The 12,547-nt window shown below is 61.6% G+C and overlaps 1 protein-coding gene across 1 annotated transcript in view; it reads left to right on the top strand.

The window, feature by feature from the left end:
- PKP1 (plakophilin 1) overlaps nt 1-5,482 on the top strand; it is a 41,967-nt gene extending 36,485 nt beyond the window's left edge. Inside the window, exons 10-14 of the mRNA XM_055418930.2 lie at nt 173-326; nt 632-818; nt 1,319-1,403; nt 1,621-1,724; nt 3,074-5,482. Coding sequence (XP_055274905.2) covers nt 173-326; nt 632-818; nt 1,319-1,403; nt 1,621-1,695 — 501 coding nt within the window. The 3' untranslated portion in view covers nt 1,696-1,724; nt 3,074-5,482. The remainder of the gene's footprint in view (nt 1-172; nt 327-631; nt 819-1,318; nt 1,404-1,620; nt 1,725-3,073) is intronic.
- Nucleotides 5,483-12,547: the final 7,065 nt, after the last annotated feature.

Here is a 12,547-nt window from a genome sequence, read left to right as displayed (position 1 = left end):
TCCTGGGGGGTTGTTCTGTAGCCGCCCAGGTGGGAGCAAACATGAGTTTCTCTGTGCTTCAGTCACGTAAGAGGAAGTTCTGGGGTCCCTGAGGGTGCGGTTCCTGGCCCCCTCCTGCCTGCCGTGGGCCCCGGGGAAGCCCAGCAAGGGCCTCACTCATCCTCTTTCTCAGATGTCCAGCGGCATGAGCCAGCTGATCGGGCTGAAGGAGAAGGGCCTGCCCCACATCGCCCGCCTGCTGCAATCCGGGAACTCGGACGTGGTGCGGTCCGGAGCCTCGCTCCTGAGCAACATGTCCCGCCACCCTGCGCTGCACAGGGCAATGGGTGAGCGCCCCCGGGGCTCGGGCCACCCCCTGCTGCAGGGACCCCCACTCTCCAGAGCCTGCTGGAAAGTCCCCCTCTGACCTCTCCCTGGGGGAGCATCCTGGGAGGGGAAGCTGGCCTGAAAGAGGCTCGGGCGTAGGAAGGGGCAGGTCACCTGGGCAGGGAGCAGGTGCGTAGGTTCCATCGGGTCACCAGCCTTGAGTGGGAGGTACCTGGCTGGGAGCCTGGCTGAGGGCAGCCTGGGACTGCGCCCCAAGGGACCCTTCGATCACTGACCCCGTGCCCACCCCTCCTTCCTCTCCCAGGGACCCAAGTGTTCCCAGAGGTGACCAGACTCCTCACCAGTCACACTGGCAACACCAGCAACTCGGAGGACATCCTGGCCTCGGCCTGCTACACCGTGAGGAACCTGATGGCCTCCCTTCCGGGCATGGCCAAGCAGCACTTCTCCAGCAGCATGGTCAACAACGTCATCAACCTGTGCCGCAGCAGGTGGGCGGTGGGGACTGCAGGTGGGGGAACTCCAGGTGGGGGAAATTGCAGGTGGGGGTGGAGGGGGGCAGGGCAGCAGGGCTGCAGCAGCAGCAGGCAGCATGGAGGGTGGCGGGGCCCTGCAGTGTGGGAATCAGCAGGGAGGCTCGAAGGAGGGAGGTTCCAGAAGCTGAGGCCTAACTCTCAGGTCCCGGGCAGCACCCGTCCCGGCCAGGAACCAAGGGACACTGAGTCCCGTGGGCCAGCAGGAGGCACGCAGCAGCAGCCCCAGCCGTGCAGGACTTATCCAGTCCATGGAGCTCTGTCCTCCCAGGACAAGGCCAAGGGCCAGGATGGGGCCCCCAGAGTCCCGGGTACCTCTGAGTGGGCAGAGCCATGGGGTGTGCCCACCGTGGAGTGCCCGCCAGTGGGGCTGCCCCACGGGGAGTGAGCGGGGAGGGCAGAGGGTTGGCTCATCCTCAGGTGGCCAGTCTCAGCCCTGGTGAACTTCCACCCCACAGCACCTCCCCCAAGGCTGCGGAGGCCGCCCGCCTCCTCCTGTCCGACATGTGGTCCAGCAGGGAGCTGCAGGGGCTCCTCAGGCAGGTAAGGCCTCACTCCGCCTGGCCCTGCCGGCGAGCTCACCCGTGTTGCCCGGCTCTTCCTCAGTAGGGAGAGGACCGTCCAGGGGCTGACCACCCCAGGCGGAGGAGGTGCAGCAGGCAGGGCCGTCAAGGAAGCAGGCTGGGGGCAGCCTCTGAGCGCGGGGATGCCCGTGGTGCCTGCCCCCGGGTGCCTCACACCGCTTCTATCTTTCCCGCAGCAAGGTTTCGATAGGAGCATGCTGGGGACCTTAGCCGGGGCCAACAGCCTCAGGAACTTCACCTCCCGATTCTGAGAGGGGCCGCCCACACGTTCAGCTTGCAGGTGAGAATCGCCCCCTCCAGGGCAGGGTTACTTCCAGGCCCCCTGCTGAGGTCCCTGCCAGCCTCAGAGAGAGGGGGCCGGCCCTGCTCCCCAGGGACGCAGAAGCAGGCTCTGGTTTGGCTGATTGGCTGACATAAGGTCTGTGAGGGCTGCCGTGTAGACTGCCTGGCCAGTGACTGTCCCACACAGGACATTCAGTTCAGTTCAGTTGCTCAGTTCTGTCTGACTCTTTGTGACCCCATGGACTGCAGCACACCTGGCCTCCCTGTCCGTCACCAACTCCCAGAGTTCACTCAAACTCATGTCCTTTGAATCGGTGATGCCATCCAGCCATCTCATCCTGTTGTCCCCTTCTCCTCCCGCCTTCAATCTTTCCCAGCATCAGGGTCTTTTCAAATGAGTCAGTTCTTCGAATCAGGTAGCCAAGGTATTGGAGCTTCAGCTTCAGCGTCAGTCCTTCCAATCAATATTCAGGACGGATTTCCTTTAGGATGGACTGGTAGTGTCAACAGGCCAGAGTTTGGACAGAACTGCCGGGCACAGAGGTGTAGGTTGCTCACTGCACAACCCGGGTGGTACCAGCCGCGTGGATTGCAGTGTGAATGGACCCCAGCAATGACACAACGTGTGGTTCTGGGTTTGGGCGTCTGCAGTTCACCTCTTCTTCTTACAGGCCACTGTCCAGTCTCTGCAGCCTAGTGTGGACAGGCTTGTTTCTAGCTGACAATTCTAGGGACCAAGAACTCAGATCCAGCATCCCTGACAAGGGCTCCTAAGCCTTAGCCTTCCCAAGCTCACCTGGGACGCTTGCTCAACCGCACATGCCTGGTCCCAACCCCCGCAGCCCTGACTCAGTGGCTCTGGAGTGAGATCCAGGAAAATACATTTAAACAAGCATCCCAAGGGATTAGGGCCACGTTTCAATGCTCAGACTGGCCTGGTCAGCCCTGGAGGGTCAGCGGAGGTGGCCCCACCTGCGGAGAGCCGGGCATGAGGACAGGGCCTTCTGAGCGGCCCAGCGGCTCGGGGCGTGCTGGTGGGGCAGGGGCTGCAACTTCAACCCAGACAAAGGTGCCCTCAGACCTCAGGCTGCAGCACCTCCTGACAAATGCGTCCCAACACCACAAGGACGGGCACAGAGCCGAGACCAGTGTGTCAGCAGCTGCCTGACACATGCAGTCTACCACTGGGGTGGACACGTGGGCGTGGTGGGCTCTGATCCAATGCAGGCAACCTGCGACGGTCTCAAGGGGGGCCCTGACCCAGGCTTGGGCGTGTCTGTGTGGACGCGCTGGGAGGGGACAGCTGGTGAGACCGGGGTGCTCACTGGAGGTTTTCTCCTTTTCCAGACGTGATCCGACCAGCTGAGCAGACCCGGGCCTCGCTGCAGGCGTGTCTGTCCACCCGCACAGTGTTTGGAGATGTTCACAGCCAGCCACGAGCACACCGGGATGCTGCGGTGGATGAAAACATTTTTAGATTCTTTCTTTTCCTCGGGGGAACTGACAGGCAGTGGGGTGGGGGAGGGGAGCGGGGGCTTTCTTGAGTTAAGGGGGCTTATGACTTGATGTTAATACTTCTTTCGCTGAGAAACGGTATATATACTTATGTATAGTGTGTGTGTGAGAGCGCGTGTGTGGAAGGCAGGCCCTGGAACTGCAGGGCTGGGTGAGCTGCGGGCCGAGCTCACGGTGGCGGCGGGCCGAGCTCACGGTGGCTGCGGGCTGAGCTCACGGTGGCGGCGGGCCTCGCGCTCACAGACGCGGGGCACCTATGCTTGGGGTTTCGCTCCCCGTCATCCCGAAGTGTGGGTGCCGGGCCCTCACCAGCACCAGGCCCACGGGGAGTCCTGCAGGGTCGGGGCGGGGGAGTGACTGGGTCTGGGGCTCACCCCGCCACCACCCACCCCAAGAGGCGGCTTTGCAGGAAGGGAGGTTGGCGGGGCTCAGTGTATCTCCTGGGAAATCTGACATGGCCATGCGGCTCTCCCATGGGGCCTGGGGCCAGGGCTGGGCGGCTGTGGGGTCTGCTGGACGGGCTGAGACAGGCAGGCTGGCTTTGCTGCATGCAGTCTTTCTGGAGAGTAGGTGCCGGGGGCGGCCAACCGTTCCCGCGGGCCGTGTACCCATCAGAGCAGGCTCACCTGGGAGCCCTCGCCTACAGGGCGAGTAATCTGCGTGTTGGGGAGGAAGGAGGCAGAGGTGTCAAAGCCTGCGAGCGGTGGGGGAGTGGCGGCGCCGGCCTCGTCCCAGCAGAGGAGCTGGCCTGGGTCGGGCAGGGGTCGGCCCGCAGGTCCCGAGACCCGCTGAGACCCCAGTGAGGCAGGGTTTCGGAGGAAGGCATTTGGCTAGGAAAGGAAGCCATCATGTCAGGGGTCAGCCAGAGGGCTCCCCGCCTTCCCTGACGCCCAGCTGCCCGTGACACCTGCAGAGAGTGTGATGAGCAGCCCGCCAGGGGCACTGGCCGCCCCAGACTTGTGTGAGCATATGAAGCAGGCCCCGGAGAGGGCTTGAGAAGAGCCCCGTCTGCGGCTGAGACAGGGCAGCATAGCACGCCCAGGCCTCGTGGCCGCAGCCCCCCTGCCCAGCGGCGCCGGCGGCGATCAGCGGGGACTGGCCGCCTGGTCCTGCCCGCCTCACACTTCCTTCCGCCCCATGCCCCCCGCCCCCCGTCCAGCCCCACTGCTCACCCTGGCAGTCAGACCCTGGCCCCGAGGACCCCCTGCCGGAGAGGACAGCTGGACAGGCCAGGTCGGCGCAGATCTGACAGCTGGCCACGCGGCCAGTGTTCTCTGCTTCTGGGCTCTGTGCCACGTCTGCCCCATCCCCCGTGATGCAGGCCCGCCTCCCTCTCAGGCCTGCGGGGAGCTGGTCCCAGAAGACCGTCCCCTCTGCCACTCCCAGGGCTCCGGGGCACTTTTTTTCTCCAAGAAACACATGAGGAGCCAGGTGGTATTGCCAACCCTTAGGATACATCGGTGATGAGAGACCACACCCCATCCACATGGCCCACATTCTCCTGGAGGAAAGGGGAGTCCGGGGTCCCCAGATCTAGGGGTCCCCAGGGAGGGAGGGCCGCCCAGTCCAGTCAGGGCTAGAGGGAAGGAGCCGATGACCAGCGGGTCTGTGGCGGTACCAGGGAGGGCCCCCGCCTCTGCCGGGGGGTGAGTGGCGTTTCAGTGGGCTGGGTGGACAGTCAGGCCAGGCCTGGTTTGGCCATCTCTCTCGTGACTTTTGCGGCCAGCTGGCCAAGCTTGTCACTCTGGAAGAGGCAGACCTTTGCAGGGTGGGTGGTGCTGTGGATAAAGCTTGTAGAGAAGGAGCTTAGGATCTGCGGGCCCAGCTTGGGCTGGAAGGACATATTGGCCTCACGCTGCCGGGCTCAACACCCGAAACAGGACACTCCAACGCGGGGTCAAGTCAGGGAGGGCCCAGGCCACGGGGGTCTCCCTGTGCAGCCCCGACCCAGAGCTTAAGGTGGACAGGCCACTGGCCAGCAGACCCGCCTGGTGGGCCTAGCCCAGCAGCGCAGACCCAGCTGCTCCTGGACCAGAGGCGGAGCTACTCCTGTCTGCCCAGGGCCGAGTAGAACGGGGGGCAGGGAGGGAAAGGGGGGTCCCTTTGCAGCCTGTTCCCCCTCCCGGCTCTGTGTCTGTGGGAGAACCGGGCGCTGGCCAGGCCCGTTTCCCTGTGGGGTACACTATGTGTTTGCTTTTTTGGAAATATAGGAAATCAATAAATTGCTGGCGTTTCTTTGGACATTGTCGAGCAGTGAATTACTGGGGGAGCCACTAAGGCCCCAGGGGCCACTTATGCCTCCCTGCGCCAGTCAGCACTCTGAGGCCCAGACTGCTGTGGCTGCCCTTATCTTACAGATAAGTCCCCTTCGGGAGGGGACAGATGCACCCAACTTCACACAGGTTGTTCAGGGAAGCATGTCCAGGCAGGCCCCTGGGGAGCGGACCTCGGGGCTGAAAGAAGAGCTCACATTTCCTGAAGGTCTGTTCTCCCCGGATCCTGCAGGACAAGCTGGGAGCCCCCACCCCAAGAGGCCCACAAGGGACAGGACAGACACAGGGAACATCCTGAGTCCCAGGGCGGAAGCCCCAGGTGGTGGCGGGACACGCGGCTGTGGGCTCCCCGGCTGGAGGGGCCTGGGAAGGCTTAGGACAGGCTGGTGAGAGGACCCTTCCCAGCCTGGGAGGGCGGTGACCATTCCAAGCCTGTGACCCTGAGCCCTGAGTCATCCCTCAGTTGGGGACAGTCAGCAAAGCCGGGAGGAGGGCAGGGCCTCAGCTCCGGGGGGCGGGAGGGGTGGGTGTGAAGACCACCTCTCTGCGGCCCAGGCTGTTGATGCTCTGGGTCTGGAGCCTCCTAAACGTGAGGTCAAACTGCAGGTTCAAAGTCAATGCATGCTTAATTGGTGAACTGCCATTAAAGCAAGGGCTTCCCAGGCGGCACAGTGGTGAAGAACTGCCTGCAGTGCAGAAGACCCGGGTTCGATCCCTGGTCAGGAGGATCCCCTGGAGGACGAAATGGCAACCCTCTCCAGTAATTTTGTCTGGAGAGTCCCATGGACCGAGGAGCCTGGCAGGCTGCAGTCCATGGGGTCGCAAAGAGTTGAATAGGCACGCACACATTAAAGCAAAGCGTACGCACGGGAAAGAACACAGCTTCAGGACGGGCAGCTCTGTGACCCTCCACCCACCGAGCACTGGTCCCCAGGTCAAACTCAGAAAGTGACCAGCTCCTCAAGGCCCTCGGGCCCCTGTCCTGCCGCCCAACCGCCCTTCACTTGCTGTAAACAGAAGGCCCTTGGGCTCCCCCAGGGCCCTGTCCTCTGCCGCTCTGCACCGCGGGCGCTGCTGTGAGACGGCCTGTCTACAACGACCCTGAGGTTGAGACACAACCTGGCCGCTGACTCCCACCCAGTGTGCGCGCCCGCGGAGTCCACGTGTGGAGCGTCCCCCTGCCCGGTGCTGCCGGAGGTGACATGATGTCGGAAAGCACAGTCAGTGGCCAGGGACTCCGACTCGCGGGAGGCGGTGCGCTCGGCATGTGCGCTACCAGAGGGGCCTAACCCAGCCGTGTCCTGTCAGCAGGCTGCAGGCCCTGCTGGCCTCTTGGAGAACTTCCTGATGAGAGCGCCACGTTCCGCGGGGCCAGAAACAGGGCAACTCAGAGTGGGGACTCCAGGAGCCGCCGGCAGCCTGGACGACGAGGGAAGGGTCTCTGGAACCCTGAGCCCAAGCCTCCCAGACCCCACATCCAGGCTGCCCGCAGCACGTCCACCCGAGCTGGGAAGCTGGTCCCTGGAACCCAAGCTGCCCTGGAGACACCACAGGCCTCACGCATCACCTCTTGGAATGCAAAGTCTTCCGCTGCCCCGCATGGCCGGAGAACGTGTGAACGGAAGTCAGTTATCCTTTGTTAGCGACAGGCTTTTTACTAAGGGGCCACAAGACAGCTCTGTTACTTGCAAAGCCGTAGGGTGTTCCCTTTCTTCACCCTAGTGAGACGCGCAGAGCTCAGGGCACTAACGTAGGATTCAGAGATGAGGACAGGAAGGCCCGGGCAGATGAGCCCAGAGCCACCAGCACGGCCGGGTGCTCGTTCTGAACCTTCCCAGCCTCGCGTCCCCGCGCTCCGGGGCCCAACGTTGTCCTGGAGGAGCGCTGGGCCGTGGGACGGGGACACGTGGAGGCGTGGCCACACGCTAATCATCTAAAGCTTCACAGCGATGCTGCAAGGTGGGCATGGCCACCCCTGGTTCACAGATGAGGAAACTGGCTCAGAGCGGCTGTGCCACTTGTCCAAGGTCGCACCGCTAGTAGGTAACAGACAGAAGGTGAACGGGGTCTGAGGCCAGACCCCGCCGTCCCCGTCTCTAGCGGCACATGGACAGCCCTTGCCCACAGTCAGGCTGACTCCCAGCCTGCCCTCTGGGAACCCCATGAGCCTGAACCTCGGCCCTCATCCACCTCAGCTCCTGGCCAGGCCCCCAGGGGGCCCACATTGGGTGCCCAGACCCTACAGCCTCCCGCCTCCGCCCCTGCCCTCTGCAGGAGGCCCGGGGAGGCCCGGCCCTGCCAGCTCCACTCCATCCGACCCCCGTGTCAGAAAGAGTCCAGGTTGGGGTTCCCAGAAACTGCTCCAGCCCCAACATGCCCTGCCCTCTGGCCCTCGGGTGGGACACACACCCCGCTATGGCCAGCAGGGCTGCCCGCTCCAGGGCCAGTGGTAGACTGGGGAGAACAACCACATCTGAGACTCAGAACAGAAGCTGGTGAGGACAGCCTGCCCCGCCGACCCTGGGCGATGCTGCCCCACCCACGGCCTCTGTGCAGAGGGGCTGCGGAGAAGCCCCCAGGCTCAGCTTACCCCTCCCAAGACAGCCCCACACGAGAGCCCCAGTGCCTGGCACATGTATGCGTGTGTGTGCCCATGCGTGTGTACATGTGTGTGCGTGTGTGGTATGCATGTGTGTGCGTGTGCATGGATTAGATTAGCATTTCCCAAGGTTATTCCCACAAGACCTTCATAGGTGCTGAGTGACAAAGGGAATCTAAGTTTCAGAAAATCTGGGCTCCGTGAGGTTAAACAGCGGTCTTCTCTCAGGAGTCCACACATGAATGAGCGTGGGAGCAGAGAGGGGAGAAGGCTGGGATGACCCGAGCCCCACCCCGACCTTGTCCACCTGCAGGGAGCCAGTCTGGGCCACACTCAGTCGACCTGAGCCCAGGTAGAGCGAGATTCTGGGGTTCCAGGTGGAGGCTCCCCTGGAGCGCTTTAGCAGTGACCCACGGGCGTGGCCTGGGGACCCTCGGCCTCAGCTGACCCAGCCCATGGGGCTGCCTCGCGGTGGACTCAGCATGTCCAGCCTCCAGCAAACAGGAGAGGCTGGTGGGCAGCCTGCTGCCGAATGGAGATTCGGGGTGGGGCCCGAGCAGCCTTCATCGCTGCTCACAGAATCTGAGACACCCCCCACCCCCTGCCCCAGTCAGCCCGACCAGCTGACGCAGCTTCCCAGAACGTCCCTCTTGTCGGGTTGGAACAGCAAGAGTGACCTCGCTCACTGGGGTTCAAGCTGTGACGTGCATGTGGTTAAATGTGACCCTGAGCGTCTGTGTCTCCGCCAGCCCCCAGGGGACACTCCCGCTGCCACGTGTGGGCCACACCATGCTGCAGCTTCTTCCCAGTCCAGGAAGGCTTCCTGGAAGAGCAGACCTGCAGGAGAGGGGAGATGGGAGGGAAGCCTCCAGGAAGCAGAGCTGGGGCTGCAGAATAAAAGGCATGTGGGAGAATCTGACAGTGAGGGACCCGGAGCCCACCTGGGGGCCTGGCCTTGGAGCGCGCCAGGGTGGGAGGCTCAGACAGGCCCACGGGGCAGATCTGAGCAGGCAGCCAGCTCATCCCGCCCCGCCCCCTGGGCCCACAGCGGGGGTGACAGTGACTCAGGCACAAGGCTGGGACCACGCCAGGGCAAGCCCCAGTTTCTCAGAAGAGGGCTGTGCTTCCATGGCTGGGGGCTGCAGGGGGGCAGGGGGCTGACTCACGCCAGGTCCCTCTTCCCATGACCAGAGGTGCCAGGCGTGCCCAGGACAGGGAGGGTGGGAGGGGCCTGGGAGTGGGGGAGGGGCCCGCCCTGTGCCCTGAGCCGCTGAAGGGGAGCCTAAGCTGGGGGCAGAGGTGGGAGGGGGTGGGCACCCCAGAAGGAGGAAGACGGGGGACGCGATATTTGAGATGCCGGCAAACACTGCCAGGTTCGCAGATCCAAAGAGTCTCCTTCCATCCTCACGACGACCAGGGGCACCCCACCTATAGGCAAAGAAGCAGAGACACAGGAAGGTCACTGAGCAAGTCGGTGACAGAACTGGGATTAATCCGGGGCGCCCGGCTTCAGAGGCTGCTCCCCAAACAACAGGATCTGGGGCACGGGTGGCCCCCACCCCACCCCAGGTAATGGCCCAGAAGGTGCAGGACCAGGTCTGAAGGCCAGAACAAGTCTCACTGTCGGCTGGCAAAGCAGCCATTCTCCTTCCGGGGAAACCTGATTTCCTCCTGGTCCCCCCGAATCGTCCACTCAGGGCCTGCAGCCCGGGCCCCTCCACCAGCTGAAAACTGTGCCTTTCCAGGACAGACTCCACAGGGTGCCAAATAGCCAACTGCCTTGCCCAGGGCCCCCAAGTTTCTGTTCCCTTTCCCAGTGGCAAGACTCTCTGCCCGTTTGACAGGCCCTGGGGATGGGTGGCCCGTCCAGTACCCAGCCTCGACTCCCTGGGAATAAACGGTCATTTATTCATTCAATAAACAATTACTGAGCATGCCAGCCACGCTGTATGCTACATGTCAGCCTGTATGCCAGCCACACTCTTGACGCTGGGGGTCAGATGGGAATTCAGCAAAAACGACAAATCCAGGGTCTCTTAGCACTTACAGTGAATGGACAGAGACAGACACAGGCAAGACGAACGGTGGGAGCCCAGCACGGAGAAGACGGACAGTGCGGCTGGGGAGGGCCCAGCTTCTGTGCCAGCAGGCCCCCACCCCCCAGGCGAGCTTTCCTTACCAAATGAGAGTCTCACTTTCATCTCAATGAGGGCCACCACTGCGCTCGGGGAGCCCCTTCCCTGCGGGCAGCAGGTTCTGATGAAGGCCCCGCTCGGCCACTTTGCTTCAGCACAGTTACATCTTACAACAGTCCCCTCTGAGTTACGAAGACTGCATGCTAGGCCTCCTCACACGCCGGCCTCCCGTGGTGCCACCTTCCTGCCCCTCCCCTCTGCCAGCGGGGTAGACCTCTGTCTCTGTACACGTGCCTGTGCACCTGGGTGTGTGTGTGTGTGTGTGTGTGTGTACCCGGGTGTGTGTATGCATGTGAGTGTGTACTGGGGGTGTGTGTGTGAGCGTGTACCTGGGTGTGTGTGTGCATGAGTGTGCACCTGGGGGGGGTGTGTGTGTGTGCATGTGTGTACCCGGGTGTGTGTGTGGGAGCGTGTGCCTGGGTATGTGAGGGGGGAGCGTGTGCCTGGGTGTGTGTGTGCATGTGAGTGTGTACCTGGGTGTGTGTGTGAGCGTGTGCCTAGGTGTGTGTTTGTGAGCATGTGCCTAGGTGTGTGTGTGCGTGTAAGTGTGTACCGGGGGTATATGTGTGAGCATGTACCTGGGTGTGTGTGAGTGTGTACCGGGTGTGTGTGTGTGCATGTGAGCGTGTATCTGGGTGTGTGTGTCCATGAGTGTGTACCTCTGTGTGTGTGCGTGTGAGTGTGTACCTGGGTGTGTATGTGTCTGTGTGTGAGCGTGTACCTGGGTGTGTGCATGTGAGTGTGTACCTTGGGGTGTGTGTGTGCATGTGAGCGTGTACCTGGGGGTGTGTGAGCATGTGTGTACCTGGGTGTGTGTCTGTGAGCGTGTGCCTGGGTGTGTGTTTGTGAGCATGTGCCTGGGTGTGTGTGTGCGTGTGAGTGTTTACCTGGGTGTGTGTGTGCATGAGTGTGTACCTGGGTGTGTGTGTGTGAGTGTGTACCTGGCGGTGTGTGTGCATGTGTGAGCGTGTACCTGGGTGTCTGTTTGCATGAGTGTGTACCTGGGTGTGTGTGTGTGTGCATGTGAGTGTGTACCTAGGTGTGTGTGTGCATGAGTGTGTACCTGGGGGTTGTGTGTGCATGAGTGTGTACCTGGGTGTGTGGGTGCATGAGTGTGTACCTGGGTGTGTGGGTGCATGAGTGTGTACCTGGGTGTGTGTGTGTGCATGTGAGTGTGTACCTGGGGGTGTGTGTGCATGTGAGTGTGTACCTGGGTGTGTGTGTGAGCATGTGTGTACCTGGGTGTGTGTGTGCATGAGTGTGTACCTGGGTGTGTGTGTGCATGTGAGTGTGTACCTGGTGTGTGTGTGTATGAGTGTGTACCTGTGTGTGTGTGCATGAGTGTGTACCTGGGTGTGTGTGTGTGCATGAGTGTGTACCTGGGTGTGTGTGTGCATGTGTGTACCAGGGTGTGTGTGTGTTTGCGTGTGCGCATGTACCTGGGTGTGTGCACATGCGTACCTCTGTCTGCACAGTGTGTCTGTCTGTCCGCTGGTTCAGGGTCTGTTTAGTTTCTCTCTCCCTGGTCTAGGAAGACCTGGGACACCTCCCCTGTTGTGTTCTGGTTGTGACCCTGACAACAGACACCACCTGCGGAGGCTCTGTGCTCCATGCGTGCAGGCTGGGTTCATGGAAGGATGGACTTGATGAGTGAATGAGCCTCCTGGTGTCAACACTGAGCAGGGCAGCCTGGTGTTCACACTGAGACCACGTGAGCAAGGCAGGACCTCAGCCTTTCTAGAGCAAAGTTGTTCCATTTCTAGTTTCCTTATTCTGGTTGATGCAGCGCCTTGGCAACTAGCCGAGATAACACAGCTCTAACTTGCTGCTTACTCCTTGGAAGGAAAGTTATGACCAATCCAGACAGCATATTAAAAAGCAGAGACATTACTTTGCCAACCAAGGTCCGTCTAGTCAAGGCTATGTTTTTTCCAGTAGTCATGTATGGATGTGAGAGTTGGACTGTGAAGAAAGCTGATCACCAAAGAATTGATGCTTTTGAACTGTGGTGCTGGAGAAGACTCTTGAGAGTCCCTTGAACTGCAAGGAGATCCAACCAGTCCATCCTAAAGGAGATCAGTCTTGGGTGTTCATTGGAAGGACTGATGCTAAAGCTGAAACTCCAATACTTTGGCCACCTCAGGTGAAGAGTTGACTCACTGGAAAAGACTCTGATGCTGGGAAGGATTGGGGGCAGGAGGAGAAGGGGACGACAGAGGATGAGATGGCTGGATGGCAT

Source organism: Moschus berezovskii, chromosome 17 (genome assembly GCF_049115385.1).
Source record: "Moschus berezovskii isolate FMDL1 chromosome 17, NW_MosBer_1.0, whole genome shotgun sequence".
NCBI classification, from domain to species: domain Eukaryota; kingdom Metazoa; phylum Chordata; class Mammalia; order Artiodactyla; family Moschidae; genus Moschus; species Moschus berezovskii.
This window is presented reverse-complemented; position numbering and strand designations above follow the sequence as displayed.